The sequence below is a fragment of the Grammomys surdaster genome, unplaced genomic scaffold, assembly GCF_004785775.1.
Source record: "Grammomys surdaster isolate TR1022 unplaced genomic scaffold, NIH_TR_1.0 62, whole genome shotgun sequence".
Taxonomy (NCBI): domain Eukaryota; kingdom Metazoa; phylum Chordata; class Mammalia; order Rodentia; family Muridae; genus Grammomys; species Grammomys surdaster.
Genome location: NW_021604564.1, coordinates 1,065,309 through 1,086,347, shown reverse-complemented (window position 1 = coordinate 1,086,347; position 21,039 = coordinate 1,065,309). Strand labels below are relative to the sequence as shown.

Below are 21,039 nucleotides of genomic sequence, written 5' to 3'. Positions count from 1 at the left end.
CTTTTTTTTTTTTTAAGTACAGCTTGAGGTCAGGGATAGTGGTTCTTTTATTTATTGTACAGGATTGTTTTAGATATCACATTTGTTTATTTGTGTATTGTTGGTTTTCTATATGAAGTTGAGTATTGTTTTTTTAATGTCTGTAAAGAATTGTGTTGAAATTTTGATGGGAATTGCGTTGAATCTGTAGATTTCTTTTGGCATGATGGCCATTTTACTATGATTCATGAGTATGGGAGATCTTTCCATCTTTTGATATCTTCTCTGCTTTCATTTTTCATCGACTATGAAGTTGTCTTACAGGTCTTTCTTTCACTTGCTTCGTTTTTAGTTACACTAAGGTATTTTATGTTATTTGTGGCTATTGTAAAGGATGTTGTCTCCCTAATTTCTTTCTCAGACCATTTATTATTGTATACAGGAAGGCTACTGATTTCTTTGAGTTAATTTTGTATGCAGCCACTTTGCTGAAGGTGTTTATCAGCTGTAGGAGTTCCCTGGTAATATTTTTGGGGTCGCTTATGTATGCTCTCGCATCATCTGTGAATAGTGAGGACTTCCCAGAACCCTCCTGAAAAGCTTGTGTGTGGCATATGAGTAATCCCTGTGTTGAGATGGAGAGCAAGGGCTCTTAGTTAGGGTTTCCGTTGCTGTGAAGAGACACCATGACAAAGACAACTCTTACAAAGGACAACCTTGAATTGGAGCTGGCTTACAAGTACAGAGGTTCAGCCCATTCTCATCACGGTGGGAATCAGGGCAGTGTCCAGGCAGGCATGGCGCTAGAGAGGGATTGGGGAGTTCTACATATGATTCCAAAGCTAGACAGGAGAAGATTGCTTCATGAGCAGTTAAGAGGAAGGTCTCAAAGCCCACTACTCCCACAGTAACACTTCTTCTGACAAGGCCACACCTATTCCAACAAGGCCACACCTCCTAATAATGCCACTCTCTGGGCCATGCATGTTCAAATCACCATAATCTCCTTTAGTTGTCTTATTACTCTGGCTAGGACTTCAAGTACTATATGGAGAAGGTATAGTCTTGTCCCTGATTTTAGCTTTAAGTTTCTCTTCATCAGCCAAGCACTTCTAAGGGCAGCAGTGGTTTATTTTTCTTCTGTTTTATTATTTTTTCTTTTTTTGTTTATGCTTTTTATTCAAATTCCTCCTTTCTTTTTTTTTTTTTTCTTTTTTTTTAGTTTTTTTTAGTTTTTTTGAGACAGGGTTTCTCTGTGTAGCCCTGGCTGTCCTGGAGCTCACTCTGTAGACCAGGCTAGCCTCGAACTCTCAAACTCAGAAATCCGCCTGCCTCTGCCTCCCAAGTGCTGGGATTAAAGTCGTGCGCCAACACTGCCCGGCTGGATTTTTTCATCATTTATGGTTAATTTAGCTTCCTGAGTACTGGGATCACAGATGTCCCACCTCTCCTCCACAGTGACATTTTCTGTGGCATGAGCTTCTTTCCCTTGGTGTATTTATCTGTTTTCCCTTCCATCCCATTGAGTTTGTGGTATGTTGCAGCTGCCCCAGGCCTTCCTCATAAGAACGGTCCTCTGTGCCCTCTTTCTCTGTGTTCTCCCCATGCACCCTGCGTGTGCTTGCCACAGTTGTTACCTGCCTGGGGTCTGCTGCTCCCACTCATCCCTTCTGGTGTCTAAGCTGCTTCCACTGAACTCACTTTTCTTTAACATTGTATTCTCTAAGTATTTTTTCTATATCATTTTTACATCTTGTACTCTGTTTATGTATGTGTCTCTGTGGGTGTGTTCCAGGGAGTGTAGGTGCCCCAACTGGCCAGAGAAGGCATTAGATTCCCTGGAACTAGAATGAAAGGTACTTGTGAGGGGTGCTGGGAATTGAACTGGGATCCTCTGCAAGAGCTGAGTCATTCTCCAGTTCCTAAAACAATTTAATTACATTAATTTATTTATTTTGTGTATATGTTGGAGGAGGAGTACACCATGGTGTCTATATGGAACCTAGAAGACAACTTTTCTTCCCTGTACCATGTGGGTTCCAGGGATCAGACATAAACCATCAGGGTCAGTGGCAGGCTTCTTTACCTTCTGAGCCATCTTGCCAGTCCAGATTTCAGTTTCCTTTGTTGCCCTGTGGGGCTCTGGGCCAAAGGGAGTCCCCAAAGAACCCTGTCTGCCCCTGACTTTCCAATGTTCTTCCTGGACGCTTGGTGGAGGGCTGCGTGAGGCCTTTGGGGAGCCTTAGACACACAGGACTTCTTTCTTGACATGGATGGGCTGAGCAGTTACCCATCCCTGATGAGGTAATGCCCTCCCTGAACAGCTAGTAACCTTGAAACCAGAGACCCTATCCTGTTGTCTTTATACGGATTTCCGGTGGCTGGGTGAGACTTAGAAGGGCTTGTTGAGAGGTGATGGGATTAGAGTATGTGGGCAGGTATGAGGGTGGAGTGGCCACACACCCTAGACTCCTGGCAGGGCAGTCTCTTCTTCCGTCAGTTTAAGGGGGCCACCCTCACAGGAAGAAGCCAGAAGGGGTAGTGAGTGCATATACACAAAATAAATGAATTAGTGAGAATGAGCAAGAAAGGCATTGCTTTCTGGATGCCATAACTCATGTGCAGACCCTGATGTAGGTCCCTAGGAATGACTCGTGCAGGCGTCCAAAGCATTGTTAGGGCCGGGAGGGCAGGAAAGTCCTAGAAGAAGCAGTAGAAGTGAGTCCTGGGCCCGCCTTTCTCATGACTGTGAAGCCACAGGCTAGTCTGGCCTCTGCAGTTGCCTGCCGGGGTCCCATGCAAACATGTCTCACTGGTCTTGCCTTCAAGGGCCCCTAGGTCTTGCAGGCTACCTGCTTACTATGCTTGGTTCCACAGTCACACAAGGTGTGCAAGAGTGATATCTAAGAGTGTCATTGTTATCCACCTCCCACCTTCCTCAGTCCTGCTGTCTTCTTCTCTTTCCCTCCATCTCCATTTCTCTTTTGCTACCATGACTGGGTGGCTGTTCTTCAGCAGCCTTATGTGGGTAGGGTATTTGAAGGAGATTGTGGGTAGACAGCGAGTGGGACAGGGTTGTTCCAGGGTAAGGTTTGCAGGCAGTTGTGTCAGAGTAACTTGGGGTGGAGCTCCTGTGCCCCTTGCCTGGTATCCCTGTTGTCAAGGTGCTTGTCACTGCACAAAGCACTACATGTTGTAGCCCTTGGTCTGTTGTAGCCTGTCCTGCCCTGCCCTCTGCTGACCACACAGAGGTCCTGCCCTGCTCTGTTCCTGACCCCACTCTGCCCTGTCATTTCTCAGAAACCCTGGTCTGAGCTCTATTGTTCCTGCAGCCTAGTCTCCTGAGCGGCTGGAGGGCTGTGGTAGGCAGGAGGCTGATGGAGTGCTCTCACTCTCTCTGCAGTGTGCAAGGAGCCCCCCTACAAAGTGGAGGAGTCGGGCTATGCAGGCTTCATCATGCTCATCGAAGTATACTTCAAAAACAAGGTAAGAGCCTCAGTGAGTGGGAAGGAAGCACCTGTGACCCTGGCAGGAGCCAGACTGTGTGAGGCAGGAGTAGAGGTGGGGCTAGGGCATATGTCTGTCAGCCAAGCTCAGACCCTAACAGAATAGAAAGCAGAAACAAAAAGTGGAGGTTGAGCCAGCTGCAGTTTGCATACAGCGGAGAGGAGCAGGTGGTACAGGTCACTGGACCTGACTGGGGTGAAGAAAGACACAGAGATCTCCAATCTGGTAGTCTAGGCTGGACTCAGAGAAACTGCAGCTGCCCTCACACAGCTGGACCAGGAGGTGGGGTTTATGCACTCAGCTAGACAGGGAAGCATGTTAGTTCATCTCTGTAAGAGCCCTCTCTGTAGGGGAGCAGTCTGTAGACTGTCAGCACCCAGTGTGAGAAAGCTATGGTGGATATTGTACACCTTGTCAACACTTGTAGTTGCTGTGTGGTGTGGGGTGTGTTCCCCCTCAAGGCTTTGCCATCCCTCTGAACCTTAGGCTATGGTGTCCTTGATATAGGCACCTCTGTCAACAGTACATATTCAGTCAGAAACTCAGGACTTCACTCTCCCATAGTTAAGTGTCTGGAAAATGAGTAAGTGGGACATGTCCTCTCGGGGGTTCTATTGATGAGGCCACACAGACCTCCAGACACTCTAAATGTCCTAGCTGACAAGTGGGGAGGCTGGGTTGGCTGTGTCATAAGTATCACCTTCCCAAGGGAAGAGTTGTCAGTGTCCCTGAGTGAATGAAGCATGCAGGACTAGTGCGCCCACAGAGAGGAACTTGTCTGTCAAGGAGCAGCTGGGACAGCATGCAGTGTGAGCACGTTTTCAACAGCCAGCTTCTGTACTGTGCATGCCAGTGCCGACTCACAGCAGCCAGAAGAGGCACAGGGCAGAGGGGCTCTTCCTCCAGAGTTCTTACTTCTGTGTGCTAGGAACCTGTGCTTTGCCAGTTGTTTTTCTCTGTAGTTCATACAACTTTATAATTTTATGCTGTCCATGCATTTGTATATGTATGTGGCACACAAACATACGCACGCATGGACAAATGCACATACACATGGAAGCCAAAAGACAACTTATGGGGAATTGTGTTCTCTCCTTTTATCAGGGGGCTTTGGGTTTTGAACTCAGGTCATCAGACTTAGCTGAAACCACTTTGACCAAGTGAGCCCTCTTGCCCACCTTCTCTTGGTTGTTTTGAGGTTTATGATGCCTATATATGATAGCACAATGAGGTTCTTTTTTTTTTTTTTTTTCTGAGTTGTGTGTGTTGGTATGTTTTAATGAGTGTACATGGATGCCAGAGAGCATCTTCAGAGACTGGGTAACTCCTCACCCTATCTTGTGAGAATGTGGCCTCTCACTGACTTGGCTGTAGTGAGCTCTAGGCATCTGCCTGCCTACACCTCAGGTCTAGGGTTACAGATTACACTCAGGAGTGAACTCAGCCTCATGCTTGTAAGCAAAAGCATCACCAGAGAAGCTGTCTGCTCAGCCCCTGATGCACAGTCCACGAGCATCATGCTTTGCTCTGTATTGGAAAAGGCCTCTGTTGCAAGGGGTACCTTGTTCCCACAAGGCCCCGAGTTTACCCTTTTTTTTTTTTTTTTTTAAATCAGCTCTGCAAATATATGAGAGTGACAGGAGAGAGAACATTCTGTTACAAGGACCTCTGGGGACAGGCTCAGGTGTGCTGCCCCATGGGAGCGAGTGGTAATTTAGTGGATGGCAAGTGCATCCTGAGTTTCAGACATGCCAAAGGGAGGCAGAGTCAAGGTCATGAGTGCTTTCCTGTAGCCTTCAGTCATCAAGTGGCAGGAAGCACACAGCAGTCTGTCCTGCTGGGGTCCAGAAAGAGACAAGGTACTGCCAACTGTTCGTGGTGAGGTCTTGAAGTGTAGGAACAATGGGACTACTGGGGCAGCTGGCCCACCTCTGGGCTGACAGGCTCAGTGTTCTGGAGGCTTAAGGACTGTTTATAGTCCCCTGTGCTCAGAGGCCTTGTTTCTCTGATACCTGTGGGCCTCTCCCTTCCTGGCCAAGCATTTGAGCTGGCTGGGCTCTGGTTTCTCAGGCACCCTAGCCCCAGCCACCCACAGCCTTCGCAGTTTGTACTGGAGCCTGTTGTGCTAATGGATGAAGAGACTATGTGGTAAATATGTCCTGCCAGTGGGAGGCACATTGCTCTGAGAATAGGCAGGGTCTTGGTTACTACACAGGCTGTTACCCAGCTCTGTGGTGATAAGTCCCCCTCTGCACCCCCAGTCCTCTTGGGCTGACTCACCGAAGGTCTAGCCAGAATTGACTGCTCTGTCTCAGCCTAAGGATGGCTACCAGAGGATAGAGTGATCTGACTTTCTGATTGCCAGGCTATAGTCAGGTATGTCCTTGTGTCCTTACATGCTGTTGGTGTCTCCAAGGATGGATTGTGTGGAGTTCCTGGACTGGGGAACCTGCATAGTAGCCTGGGTGGAGACTGTTTCCCCTGTTCCTGTCTCACACTCTTATCTGAGGCACATCCTGGGTGGGGCTGTCATCTATGTCCTGGCATCTTAGGCAGGCCTTGTACTGCCTAAAGGGAGAGTCACGCTCCTGGTGTTTCTTAGTTGCTTTGGCCATGGTGGGATGAACAAGGGCCACTGGGCCATGCCATAGCACATTCCTGGGCTTCACAAGCAGAGCAGTGCCCTCACTTGTGTCAGCAAGATGATGTAGGTGGGTTGCACTACATGCTTGGCCTCTGCTTTTCATCTTTCTTCAAGGAGAGGCTCTTTGGTTTCCAGCAGCCCTTGGGTATGATGAAGCATGGTTAATCATTTGCCACCATGTTCTCTGGGACAGGAGCCCAAGGTGGCTGCATACAGGTCAAATAGTCTGCTTCACCCTACAGCCACACCTATGAATGTTCATCTGACCCTGAGGGCAGGTACCAAGGCAACTGTGCCCAAGGTCTGGAGACTGTCCTATATCCTATCCTAGGAGAGAGGGATTGCACTGGGGCCTCAGGAAGGTGCTAGCCAGGTGGTTGAGGTTCTGTGTCCCTGCACACTCTTCAGGGATTCCCAAGGACTTCATGTGACCTGCAGGTCAGATGTTGTCATGGACTCCTTGTTGCTCTGGGCTGCTGACCATGCTGTGTCCCCACATTTCCTTCTGAGGCAATTCTTGGCTCTTATCTGTCTCATCACAGGGTCTCTTGTGTGGTGAGATTCTCTTGCTGAGGGTATGAGTGTTTTCTGAGTCATATTGGACATCTGTATGATGACTTCCTGACCTGTACAAACACTCTCAGGACAAAGACTAGCCCAAGGAATTGTGTCTCTAAGGGAGCTGGGAGTCGGTCCCCTGGAGGGAGGAGCCCAAGCTGTGATCACACCAATGGTACCTGTGTCAGACAAGGTCTCGTCTCCTCATCATCCAGGCTAGATAGAGGGAGAGAGAGGTCCCAGCTGCTGTGGAGTCTGTGGGGCAGTGTAGTGACAGCAGTGTGTTCTGCCTACTTTGCCTTATGGATTTCTCCTGGGGAGGTTTGCTGAGGAGAGGACACTTGGAAGGAGCAGCAGTGCAGTGCCACAGTGGAACAACTTCCAAGCAGGGCCTAGAGCAAGACTGAGAGCTCTCACCTAACTGTAAGCCTTTCCCATTCCCCACCGTCTCTATCTCAGGCTGAAGGCAGGCCACTCACACAGCTGTGCTCAGGCCTGTGCTGTCTCATTGTTTAGTTAGGGTTTCTGTTGCTGTAGTGAAACACAGTGACCAAAAAGCAAGTTGGGGAGGAAAGTTTATTCAGCTTACGTTTCCATATGGTAGTCCATCATTGAAGGAAGTCAGGACAGAAAACTCAAACAGGGCAGGAACCTGGAGACAGGAGCCTCCAGGAGACCATGGTGGGGTGCTGCTTGCTGGCTTGCTTAGCTCTCTTCTTATAGCACTCAGGACCACCAGCCCAGAGAGAGTACCACCCACAGTGGGTTGGGCCGTGTCCCATCGGCCACTAATTTTAAAAATGCCTTACAGATTCGTGTAAAGCCTGATGTTATGAAGGCATTTCCTCTTCTCAGATGACTCTAGCTTGTTGACATAAATCTAGCCAGCACACCCATCCCAACCTCAGAATAGAGCCAGGCCATCACAGGGCTGTGGTCAGGCCTGCTCTGCACTGCACAATGTGGGTACTTGCATGTTGCTCTGGGTGACATCTGAATGACACACTGGAGACATACAGGTCTACCTGCATAGTCTACACCATACCCCTGCTGTGTGCACTGCTATCTGTGTCGAACTGCTTATGCCATGTACAGATGTGCTTTACTCTCAGAAAACCGACATCACCAGAATGAGGAGAGAGACTAAGAGATACAGGAGTCAGGCCAGGCGGGGTTACAGGGGTGCCCCTGTCTCAGTAACAGCAGAAAGAACATAGGCTCTAGATGATGTACCATGCTCAGATCTCAGGAACTGCTGCTGTCAGAGTGGACAGGTGACCTCCTAGAGTCTTAGGTTCAGTCTGTGAAGTAGTCAGAGGCTGTGACCTTGGAAGGGGCGGTGGGCAAGGGCGATCCAGACACATCTATTCACAAGTGTCTGTGTTTGGTCTTAGAGTCTCCCTCCTTCCCAGCCTCCTGGACTCATCTAGAGGAGGTTCAGGGCCTCTACAGGCTATAGCTGGAGGAAGGCTAGTTGTGATGTGGTCTGGCTTTTTGTAAAGCATGGTGGGTCTGTATTCAGGCAGTGAGGAGCTTGGCTAGACCCCAGGACCTGTTTTCCTATAAACTGAGCTTCCCTTGCAGCTGGGTGCTTACCTTGAGTCTATGAAGCCTTGTCTATAAAGGAATTACTATTTAAAAAGAAGGAATTTCCTTCTTTTTAAAAACATGACATTTATTTGTATGTGTGTTTATATATTTGTGTGAACACATGAAAGCTTGTATGTATGTACATGGAGGTGTTTGCACATTTGTGTATGTCAACATGGATGAGTGTGTCTTCACACCTGCCTGGGTCACTTTTGCACACATGCTATAGGTTGCAGTTGTATCATTCAGGGCCAGCTCTAGCTTAGAGACTAGCTTAGAGTCAGGTTTAGTGACCACTCCCCAGGAAGATCAGGAGCCACTTCTTTCTGGTTTTTCATACTGACCTTTTTGTTCCTGGTTATTAGGTGTCCTTGTACGTGCTTCTTTAAAGACCCCTGATTAATGTTCTCTGTTGATTGTGGACATCAGAGTGGTAGCTGAGCCTCCAGCCCTGCCCAGCCTGAACCAGGCTTGAGCCTCAACGTGTCTGCCGGGATAGACGCAGCAGCTTGGCTGTTTGCTTTTGCTGTCCTTGCTGACCACGAGCAAGCCACACTGGAGGCCCGTCCCGGCCTTTCTTCTACACGTCTCACACTCTCAGAGGCTACATGAAACAGCTTGTTGTTAGAAAATAGGTAAACCACAAGCCTCAGGCAGCAGACAGCAGACTGTCCTGCGGAAGTGACAGAGGTGGAACCCACAGGTGGAATCAAGCCTGCAACTTCACTGTTCCTCCCCATTTTCACTCTGCTGTTGGAAATGCAGTGACCATGGCAGCCAGCGCCACATCTGTGCATGGCATTGTTTGTTCTGGTAGATGGTAGTGGAAGAATTAGGAGGGGCCTGGATAGAGTAGTGGGGATACTGAGAGGAGTAAGAGGCCTTGGATAAGGGGGGTGCTGGGTAGAATTGGGGGGGGGATGGATGAGAAGAATAAGGGGCCTGAGAGGAGTCAGGTTGAGTTTCACTTTCTGAACAGCTCCTCATGTCCTGTGGTGGCTGCACCATTTTGCTTTCACTGTAATGAGACTTCCTGTATTCATGGGACCTCAGCCATGCCCACTCTGTTTAAATGGATGGATGGATTTTCTTGTTGAGTTTCTTGCCTTTTCTTATTTGGTCGTGGTGGCCCAGCATGTTGTGACTGCTGCCTGGTCACTGATCACTTCTTGAGGTAGAGTTGATGCCGCTGCACTGCGTGTGATGTGGAAGCTTCTGTGCTTTCAGCTCAGGCCGCTGTGACCAGCAGGTGCCTCATGTCTGTCTGCAGCTGTTGTGTCCTTTTATGTACGAAGATCTCATACTTTTATGAAATTTGATTCTCTGGTTTTCCCTTTTTGTACAGGACTGTGGTATCAGTTGCCTTCTGAGGTCATAGAGGCCAACCCTGAGGTTTGCACTAGTAGTTGTGGGCCAGTTTGGTGGTGGAGACAAAGCCTGGGCTTCATACATGCTGGGAATGTGTTCTTCTCTAGAGCCCAAACCCTCCAGGGCCAGAGTGGTTTTACTTTTGTGTGACTTTTGAGACATACTATGTAGCCATGGTTGGCCTGGAACTCACTATGTAGACTAGGCTGGCCTTCCATTCACTGAGATCTGTCTGTCTCTGGAGGGCTGGGATCAGTTGCTTTTTTTGTGCCCAGCTTTACTTTTATATATGTATGTTTTATTATGCTTATTTATTTTGTGTTTATATGTATCTGAAGGCCAGAGCACAACATACAGGAATCTGTTTTCATCTTCACCATGTGGGACGTGGGGCTTGAAAATTAGCATACTTCTTTAGCTGTTTAACCATCTTGCTGGACCATTCTCTTTATTTGAATACAGCCCAGAGTCTCAGCACAGGGAATGATGCTTCACACAGTAGGCAGATCTTGTCACTTCAGTTAACCTAATGGAGGTAGTCCTCTCAGAGTCCTGGCTCCCAGGCAACACTAGAGCTACCTCATCATGGTGACACTTAGTTGAGCTATCACAGGTTCACATCTGCAGCTTCAGTGGAGTTATTAGTAGTACAGGTTTAGAGTGTGTGTGCCTGTGTGTGCCTGTGTGTGTGTGCATGTGGCTGTGTGTGGAGGTGGTTTTCCGTGTGTCCCTCACATTATCTGCAGTCAGCTTATTTCCCTTCTTTTCGGATTCAATGCTTTTGGCTTCTTGTCTCATTGCTCTGTTGAGTGCTTCAGCATTGGTAAAGTGGGCATTCCTGCTTCCCTCTTGTTTTTGGGAAGTTTCCATTGGTTTTAAGTCTTTTGTAAATGGCCATTATTAGGTTAAGGAAGCCTACTTCTAAAAGCAAAAAACAAAACAAAACAAAAACTTTACTACCGCAGCAGAGCTTAGGGTTTGTACACATGATCCTGTGCAGTGTGCACAGCAGCTGTAAGTGTAGCCTGCGAAGCACTGCCAATCAAGATTGCAAGGGCCTGAGCAGCTTCTGTGTCAGGGCTGTGGGCGTGGGACCAGAGGTTCCGTGCAGCTGTGGTTCCTGACCATGAGGAGATGACAGGACAGTCAGATGCTCTGTCCTAGGAGAGGCAGGGACTAAGCACAGAGCTTTTGTATGTAACACATGTCCCTAGCTTCCTGTGGAATTCTCTTCTATGATGAAGAGGTATTTAATTTTGTTAAACCCTTTTTTTTTTCTGCCACTCTCAAGAAAAACCATTTGGCTGCTCCCTTCCTGTTAGCAGTGCTCCACTCCAGGTGGCTTTGTGTGCTCTGCCTCGCACCCCTGGTCTAACCCTGGTGTGTGGTGTGCACCATCTTTCTCAGCTGTTGGATCCACTCTCCTAGTGTTTCACCAGGGTATTTGTATCTGTGTCCATAGGCATTGTCAGTCATTGGCTTCCTATGGTGTCCCTGGTTTCTGTATGGGTTGATAGCAACCACACAGACTGTTTTAGAGAGTGACCACCCTCTTCTCACCCTGCCGACCTCAGTAGAACAGGCTATTGTTTCTGCATGTTCAGGAGGGTGTGCCAAGGGAAGCTTTGTGTCCAAGAGTCCTGCCTGTCTGTGGCAGGTCTAGAATCTGCTATCCTCCTGCCTCAATCTGCACAGTTCTGAAGTATAGGTATCACCACTGGCCTGTTGTTTCCAGAGAGTTCCTGACAGCTGCTTGAGTCTCTTGCTTGTGGTGGATTTGTTCAGAATCTCTACTTTTTTGTAGAAAAATTTACTTTGTTGAAAAGATATATTTTATGTGTTTGAATGTTTGCCTGCATATCTGTCTGTGTACCACATGTGTGCCTGGTGCCCAAGGTGTCCAGAAGAGGGTATCAGCTCCCCTGGGACTGGAGGTTGATGGTTGTGAACCACCATATGGGTGCTCGAAAGCAAGCCTGGCTCCTGAGGAGTGGCTGCTGCTCCCACCCGCTGAGCCACACCTCTCTTCAGGACTCTGTTTGCAAGTAGGAAGACACTTGCTTTCTCTTGATGATTTGTCTGTTGGAGCCTGCTATTCCATGTCCCTTTAGCATTCTTTCTTCTTCTTTTCTTTTTCCCTTCCTTCCTTCCTTCCTTCCTTCCTTCCTTCCTTCCTTCCTTCCTTCCTTCCTTCCTTCCTTTCTTTCTTTCTTTCTTTCTTTCTTTCTTTCTTTCTTTCTTTCTTTCTTTCTTTCTTTCTTTTTTTGGTTTTTCAAGACAGAGTTTCTCTGTGTAGCCCTAGCTGTTCTGGAACTCACTTTGTAGACCAGGCTGGCCTCGAACTGAGAAATCGGCCTGCCTCTACCTCCCAAGTGCTGGGATTAAAGGCGTGCGCCACTACCATACGGCTTCCTTTAGCATTCTCTTAGCATTTATTTCTTTATTTTGTGTGCTGTGCCTGTCCTGCATGAATACATGTGTGTATTAGCATGTGTCATGTCCGTGTCTGTGGAGGCCAGAGGTCATCGTCAAGCATCCTCCTTTATCTTGGCCCACATTTTACAGAATTATTTTACTATATCTTTTTTTTTTTTTAAGTTGGAAAATAACTTTATTTGTTCTAGGGCATTGGCCAGAGTCCCCTTAGAACTTCTGAAACTGCTTCTTGGTGCCAGCAGCCTTAGTGACCTTGAGCACATCAAATCGTACAGTCTTGCTCAGGGGCCTGCACTCTCCAACAGTGACAATGCCGCCGATCTGTACATCCCTGAAGCAGGGGGACAGGTGTACAGACATGTTCTTGTGACACTTCTCAAAGCGACTGTATTTTCGGGTGTAATGGAGATAGTCCCGGTGGATGACATCTTCATCTTCGTCACGACACCAGACAGGATCCGACCTCGGATGGAGACATTGATGGTGCCCTCGATGGCCTCTTTGGGTGTCTTGAATCCTAGACCGATGTTTTTGTAATACCGCGGGAGTTTTTCCTTGCCAGTTTCTCCCAGCAAAACACACTTCTTGTTTTGAAAGATTATAGGCTGCTTTTGGTAAGCATGCTCCATCTGAATGTCCGCCATCTTTCCGGCAGCCTGAGAAAAGGAAGGATAGGCGCAACTCCCAGCTTGCTTATTCACCATGTGAGATCTTGAGTGGTTACTATGTCTTTTTAAAGTAGGATTTGATTTCTTTAAAGTTTTTCTTTATATATATGAGTGTTTTGCCTGCATGTGTGTCCATGTGTGTGCCTAGTGCTCACAGAGGCCAGAAGAGGCCATCAGATCCCTGAAACTAGAGTTACAAATGTTGTGAGGTACCATGTGCTGGGAATCGAACGTGAGTACTCTGGAAGAGCAGTCAGTGCTCATAACTGCTGGGCCTCCTCTCTAGCCTCCTTGTATCTGAATTTTTGACACAAGGTCTCTCACCAAACCTGGAGCTCACTGGTGGCTGGACAGGCTGAAGGGACAAGCCTCCAGGGCCCTCCTGTCTACCCTTCTCCAAGCCTGGGGTTACAGGCATGTGCCACTACACCTAGCTCACACAGGGACTAGAGATCTACACGTGGGTCTTTGTGCTTGTTAGATGGATACTTTACCCTCTTCCATGCTAGCAGTTCCCAGTTGTCTGTGATTTGGTTTGTTTGTATGTTTTGTTTTAAGAAGCTGTGTATTTTACTTCACGTGCAAGTGTGTGTGCCATGTATATATGTGTGTGCACCATGTATGCAGAAGTTTGGTGCTAGGTCAACTGAGTGCTTGTAACTGTGATGGTTACAACACCTGGCTGGTTTGCTTAGTCTGCCACAGGCTGATTACATACAGTAGATGCTGTCCTCAGACAGGCCAGTTTGTACTGAATTATTCCATGTCATCTTTTGTTCTCTCTTTAATTCTGAGTCAAGGTCTCAAAGCCCAGGTTAGCTTTTCTTGGCATCCTTCTGCCTTAGCCTCCTGCACACTGGAATGACAGGTGCTGCCTCCTGGCATAGCTTCCTAGTGTCTCTTTGTTGAGTCTGCTTGCTGAGGAGTGTGTCACTTGGTTTCAGCCTGCTGTGAGGTTCCCTTGCAGAAAGCTGCTGTTCTCTCTTTCTAAGGTCCCACTGCATCTCCCTGTGCTGTTGCTGAACCCTGCCCTGTCACTTTGCATGCTCCTCTTTGGGACTGAACTGGGGAAAGCCTCTCTCATGGCCACATTGATCTTTGTGGTGGATTCTGAGACAGTCATCCCTTGCTGCCAGCCCCATGGTAGCCTAGTGATTGTTGGTTTAGGGCTATGTACCTGGAAGGCTGGCTGGTCTGACTGTGAGGATGGGTAGCATTGGTCCCATCTGTCCTCAGGTCTCCTGAGTCCAGCAAGGACACTGTCCACAGACCTGTAGTGGTTCACCACAGTCCCGCCCATAGAGTCACATGTACATCACATTTGCACATTATATACAGGCCCAGGTCCGTAAGTCTGATCCCTGAGTCTCCCAAATATCGCCAGTTGAAATCCTCCTGGCAGCCTGTCATGTGTCCCCGTCCCCAGCTCTGGGCCTGCTGTGTCTGGGTCTGGGCCTGGCTTGGTGGAACAAGGCCAGTGTAAATTGGGCTCCAGTTTATCATGGCAGGAAGTGTCTGGGCTCCTCCAGGCTCCGAGTCCTTACACAGCTGCACTCACTCTGTCTCCACTCTCTATTTCGGGATTCCCAGAGTACAATTTCCCACCTGTCCCACCGGAGCTATGCACACTGCAGCACCCGTGGCTGTCCTTACTGTCCTGCTGTCAGAAGGCCCCTCGGTAACCATCAGTCCTTCTGTATCTTGGCTGTCAACTTTATTTTGGGTCGGGGCTTTGTGCACCCTGGCTGTCCTCAAGTTCTGTATGGCCAAGCATGACTGAGCTGTCCTTGTGCACCCTGTGCTTGGGTTAAGTAATTCATTCTCCTCTCTTTTTTGAAAAATTAAAAAAAAAAATCTCATGTGTATGAGTGTTTGCCTGTATGCATGTCTGTGTATCATGTGTGTGTGTGGTGCTGCAAAAGCCAGAAGAAGGTGTTTGATTCCCTGGAGGTGGAGTTACCAGGTAGTTGTGAGTCACCATGTGGGTGCTGGGAACCAAACCCAAGTCCTTTGCAAAAGCCAGTGCTCTTAACCTAAGCCATCTCCAACCTAAATGGTGAGTCCTTAAACTGACCAAGATGCACCCACCTTCACACAGGGCTGTCCCTGTGCAGTGTTTGCTGTTGGCTGGGGGTTCTTCTTCTTGCTGTTACTTCACTGGTACCACACACCCAAGGGATCTTCTATCCTGTTTTCCTCCAGGGTGGATGACACTTGTCACAGCAGCAAGAGTGGGCACTAATGTATATTGCTGGGGCTCCTGAGAGGGCAAGCTTTTGACTAGGTCTCCAGGAAAGCCCTGTGGGTGTGGGCAGTGAGGCGTACCCACATATGGGCTGGCACTCGGACCAGAGTTTTCCCTGATGCTGCTAAAGCCTGGGCTGTTTCACAAAGCCTGGTGGTTCAGGTGACCTTGAGGGAGGGCAGGAGAAGGGCCCATAGGAGCAGAGGGTGCCATGTGAAGAGATGAGGAGAGCATGGCAGTAGGGTGTTTGCAAGGAGCGGTTTGCAGTGTAGAAAAGTGCACTTCTCTGCAGAGAAGTGGAGGGCAACCTGCCAGCTGCCGGCTTGCCTGTGGCGCCTTCTCTCTTTGCTCTTGGCGTGTTTGGATATGAACTTTGCCAGCTCTCCAGCTCACTATGTGACCTGTAAACAGTCCACTGCACGTCTGTGGGAGATAAGACTTTCAGACACCTCATCAGAGCGTCTGCAGATTTGTGCTGCTGCAGCCCTAATGTCTCTACCTGCCACTGTCTGGTGCCTGAGGGATGGCCTCATGTGTCTCACTTCTTACTGCTCTTGTGTTTAAGGTGCTGAGGGTAGCCTAGGCCCTCTTAGATGCCAGGTACATGCCCGTTATTGAGCCTACCCAGTTCAGGTGTGAGTGTGCGTGCATGCGTGGTCACATTTGTCATCTGTTGGTCTATCTTGTCTGTATGGTTTTCACTTCCTATGTGTGTTTGACTAGTCTTTTTGCTATCAGCAATCAGGACAGGCCTTGGCTCTTTGGGCCTGGGTCTCAGAGCCTTTTTCAGTCTTACTCCTCCTTCCTTTCCTCCCCCCTACCACATTTATTTGCTGTCAGCATTTGAATGATGTGTTACCTATTGTGTAAGGGCATGATGCTGAGAGCAGCAGCTCTTGTGAACTTACACTTGGATCTGGGACTTCAGTCATGTGTTCAGGCCACTCTTAGATTTATCTGACTGCTGACTACATAGTCTGTGAACCCCAGGCTTGCAGCACACTGGGGGGGCCTCGTGGGAGCTGCTGTTCTCTCACACTCGGGTAAGGAATGGGTCTAGGTGCCCAGGGGTGTCCTGCCCTGAAGCCCTTCCTCCTGAGCTACGTTGACTCCTGGCCCCCTTGGCACCAGGACTGGTCTGGCCAGTTGGGTGGCATTGCAGTTGACTGAGGCTGGAAAGACTCTGGCTCGCTGCCCTCTTGTGGGTATGGTGGCTGTTTTATACAAGGGGCATGTGGTGAAGCTGCTTGGAGTTGGGACACCTTGGAGACTGATGGAAGAGACTGAAGACCTTAGCATGGGTGAGGGGTGGGGGGGATGGACAGCATTCTACTGGCCTTCAGGTCCTAGAATGGTCTCCACCTCTCAGAATGTGTGTCCCTAAGGAGGCTTATCTTCTGTTTCTCACCTGTCCTGAGTCAGCATGGGTGACTAAAGCCATAGTGCGTTGTCTCAGGTTGCCCTCCCTGTCAATCCATAGAGAACAGAGCTCAGCTAGTAAGGAGCTTACCACACCAGCATGAGGACTTCCCAGCACCCTCTGGAAAAATGTTTATGTGGCATGTGAATAATCCCTTTGTTGGGGATGGAGACCAAGGGCTCTGTTTTAATTAGGATTTTACTGCAGTGAACAGACACTGTGACCAAGCAACTCTTATAAGGACAACACTTAATTGGGGCTTTCTTACAGGTTCAAAGGTCAGTCCATTATTATCAAGGTAGGAGCATGGCAGCATCTAGGCAGACATGGTGCAAGAGGAGCTGAGGGTTCTATATCTTGTTCTGAAGGCAAACAGAAGACTGGCTTTCACGTAGTTAGGAGGAGGGTCTCATTACCTGCCCTCACAGGGACACACTTCCAACAAGGCCACACCTCCTAATAGTGCCACTCCCTGGGCCAAGCGTATTCAGACCATCACAGGATCCTTGAGACTTAGTGACTTAGGTAGGTTAAGTTCTGGATTCAATGAGACCATATCTCACAAAATAGGTTGCAGAGTAACTGAGGAAGACACTAAATCATGCATGTGTGTGAACATACACACATGCCCAAGAACTTGGCCCTTTCTCCCTAGGGCTCTTGCTTGCCCTTTTGGGCCAGCTCTGCACAGCCCTTCCAGTCACTGCCGTGGAGCTGCAGCCTGGGACCAGTGGGGTGCAGTCATCTTCCTGTTAACTAGACTGACTGGTTAGTCCTTTTTCTCTTCCAGTTAGGATCTCTGAGCCTCTCTCTCTGTCCTCCTCATCCTTTTTCAGCTGTAGTTCCCCCTCCCTTCCTTTGGCAGATTATTTGCTAAGCCCCAAAGGTGTCCATTTGGTGTTGACCGATCCCACCCCTCTGGGCTGCTAGTTCACCTTTGGAGCAGTTTCTCAGGTGTGGCATTGGATCTTGAGGCTGGATGGTCCCAAGGGCACGAGTCTGAGCTTATATCTCTGCTGTGGGTTAGCTCTCCAGGTCCAGATCCTGTATCACACAGAATCAACTCCTCCCTCTTCTGTCTTCCCTCTTTGACCTGCTCTTGTCTCCCTGGCTGTGTCCTTTTTATAGGGAATGCAGGGTTAGTGCCAGGTCATCTCCACTCCAGCCAAGACAGGGTTGCCCTCTTTGAACAGAGTGATGTCTGGGATCCAGTTAGGGGCAGCCCGGAGTGGGAGCCCCTATGAGATGCTGGCTTCTTGTAGAGGTGACCTTGGGGATGGGGGGGTGGGAGGGGACAGAGCTTTCTGCAGGTTCTGTTTCCAGCCTGCCTGTTGCACCTCTTTTAGCCTCTTTTGTGTGAGGAACAAGAAGGGACCACAGGTCCCATTCATCTAGGCCAGTTTTCTGTCTGTTTCCCAGACTATGGAGAAACTCATGTCGTTAAGCCTGGGATCTCTGTCCTCCATGTTAGTCTTATTCCCCACTGCCCTTCACTTACAGTTCTTGGAGGACCTCTCCAGTGACAGGTATGCCATCAGATCAACAGGACGTCCAGGGGCCACTCTGCTGCTGTGTTGGGATGCCACGTTGCTGGCTGAGCCCTGCTCAGAGTCACCTCAAGTCCTCAGAGCTTACACAGTTGCCATGGACTAACCTTACTGATGCACCTCGGGGAGCAAGGGAGAAACCTTGTCTGTTCCTTCCCTCATCTACTGGAGTAGTCCTTGACAGGATCAGGAAACAGGGGCACAGTGGACCTAGGGTCTGCCCTCCTGCTGCCCACAGAGGCCTTCCTGTCCTGCATCCTTGCTTTTTGTTTGGTGGTGGTGGTGGTGATGATGGAGGTGGTGGTAGAGGAAGAGGAGGAGGAGGAGGAGGAGGAGGAGGAGGAGGAGGAGGAAGTGGTGGTGGTGATGGTGATGGTCATGGTGGAAGGGGAGGTGGCAGTGGGGGTGGTAGACGATGACAATGATATTGATGTTTGGTTTGCTTGGATTTTGGTGAGATTACTTTTTTGTTGTTGTTTCCTCAGGAGTTGAATCTGTTTAAATTTCACTGATTAGCTAATGTGAAACTCATTATGTTTCAGTGGGTTTAAAAATCAAGCTGCTGTCAGTCTCTGGACTGGGCCCATCTCCACTGAGATGGGGATTTGAGGAGTGGTGAGGCAAAGACCCTCTTACCCCTCAGGAAGTACCGACCCTTTATCAAGGATGTTGAAGTAGCTGCACTCTCTTGCTAAGACATCCAAACAAGAAGTCAGAAGGAAGGGCTCCCAAAGCCTGGCCATCACTTGAGACTGTCCAATGTTTAGGGCTCTGCTGCTGACTAGATACTTATGACCATGAGCAGAATGGAAGCCTCTGGGCTTCAGCTTGGAGGTGGGGACACCCTGCATGCTCAGTCCTTGACAGCTATTGTCCTGATGTGTTCCCAGCAGCCATGAATGGCTGTAGCAGTTACAGCTTCCACATGGACCTTGGGTGTTTTGGGTGTCAGGTTCTCCAGCTTGTAGCTACTAGTGTCACAGCTGTCCTTGGCCTTGGTAACCATTAATGTCACAGCTCTTGAACCTTCAGGTCTCAGCTGCTTCTGAAACTTTTAGGGATGAGGACTATTCTTATTTTCTTGTCCCTGCTTTCTTAAGCTTGCCTCTCCTACCATATGATCCTCTGGCTTGCATGGCAAAACGCCCATCCCTCTGACCCAGCTTCTTCCTTCTGACCCAGCTTCTTCCTTTTGACCCAGCTTCTTCCCTCTGACCCAGAGCCAGCTCCTTCCTTCTGAGTACAGTTTTCCCTCTGAGCCAGCTGCTCTGCTGAGTAGATTTCTGATTGCAGGGTGGAGTTCCATTGTACTTTTCCTCACGTGGCTGTCTAGTTGTAGCTGAGCTCCTTTCTGATTGCAGGGTGGAGTTCCATTGTACTTTTCCTCACGTGGCTGTCTAGTTGTAGCAGCACCATTGGTCCATGAGGTTGTTTTGCCTCCATGGAACTGTGCTGGCACCCATGTCACAAGTCAGTTGTCTGCTCCCTATATGCAGGTTTAAAAGCCCTGGGGATGGGGACAGGCATGGCAGTGCTGTTCCTATCCCAGCATTCAGGAGACGGAGGCAGGAACATTGGGAGTTCAAGGCCAACCTGAGTGGTGTAGTTTTATTTACGCAGTATCATCTGGCAGTGTGGTGTCAAATCACTCAGAGTGGTTCCTTGTGACTTCCAAACTACTGCACACAAAGCCTTTGGGCTTTGGTTCCTGTGATAGCTCCCAAGTGCCTCCTGTGGTAAAACCATGTGATTTGGCCCCACTCCTGTTGCTCTGCTCACAGGATGGCCTGCAGAGGCAGGTCTAGGTTGAGACTCAAGGAGTATGTACGGGGGGTGGGGATACTCTAAGGAAAGAACAGCAGAGAGTGCCTTGCTAGTTGAGGTTTAGGGAAGAGCCACCTCTCTGGTGCTTTGCAATTTGGTGGGGATCTCAGGCAAGAATCCATGTCCTCTTGGGAGCATAGGGCTCAATTGTTAATGGCTGTCAAGTCCTTTGAATGGCAGATGACATGAGCATCTGGGACTTGGGGGAAGGGAAGGAAAGGGAGGCTGGGGTGGGTGGGTATGGGAAAGACCCTGTTCTATGCAGTGTGCAGTGCTTCCCATTCATTGCTGATGGACTTACATGGTGCTCTATGTTCTAGGAGGAGCCGAGGAAGGTCTGCTTCACCTACGACCTGTTTCTCAACCTGGAGGGTAACCCTCCTGTCAACCACCTACGCTGTGAGAAGCTCACCTTCAACAACCCTACCACCGAGTTTCGCTGCAAGTTGCTCATGGCTGGCGGGGTGAGTGTGCCTGCCTGCCTGCCACCTCTGCTCTGTGTTGGCTGGTAGCATGGCCAGGCCTAGGTAGACCTTAACTGGGAGAAGCCTGAAGATGATTCAAGGTGTGGAGGGGCATAGACAAGGGCAGACAACTACAGCTGGACTAACTGCTGAAGGGCAAGATGGCAAAGCCACCTGCAACCTAAGGTCACAGCATGCATGCCCAAGTGCTAGCCTAGACTTATAATAGTCTGGCAAGGGGTGTGTGGGTATGGGTGTGGGGGGCTGAGGGTGTGGTTTGTGTGAGTATGGGGGCACTGTCTGTTCGTTTTATGGGTGCCCATAGTTCATGTGTGCATGCACATGCACAAACATGGTAGTAGTCTGGTGTGGGAGTGTAATTATGCATGGAGTATGTTGTATTAGGTTTTGTGGTATTTTGTGCAGTGCTACTTGGGGTCCGTAGATACGTATGTTGCATGTGTGGTTGTGGTATGAAAGGTGTATGTCATATGTTAGAGTATATGTTTAATGTAAGGTGTCTGTGTTCTTTGAAGGCTGTATGTATGTGGCACCTATTTAGGAGAGTGTGGTGTTCTGAGGTGTGTGTACAGTGTGTGGTATTTGGAGTCATGAGGTGAAGATATGTGGGCAGTGTGGTATTGTTTAAGTTCGTGTGAAGGGATTGCGTATAAATGTAGGATGATGTGTGGTGACGTCTGAGGTGGTGTTCATAGGTTTCTTAAGGAGGACCTGTGTGTGGTGGGTGGTCTGTGGTGTATGTGTGTAAGGGTGGGTGGTCTGTGGTGT

General features: G+C 49.0%; 1 protein-coding gene and 1 pseudogene across 1 annotated transcript in view; one reads left to right on the top strand and one right to left on the bottom strand.

The window, feature by feature from the left end:
* The window catches only part of Mllt1 (MLLT1 super elongation complex subunit), a 45,914-nt gene that overhangs the window by 11,543 nt on the left and 13,332 nt on the right, over nt 1-21,039 (top strand). The window contains exons 3-4 of the mRNA XM_028763632.1: nt 3,383-3,465; nt 20,107-20,250. Coding sequence (XP_028619465.1) covers nt 3,383-3,465; nt 20,107-20,250 — 227 coding nt within the window. The remainder of the gene's footprint in view (nt 1-3,382; nt 3,466-20,106; nt 20,251-21,039) is intronic.
* On the bottom strand, nt 12,243-12,726 carry LOC114617948 (annotated as a pseudogene).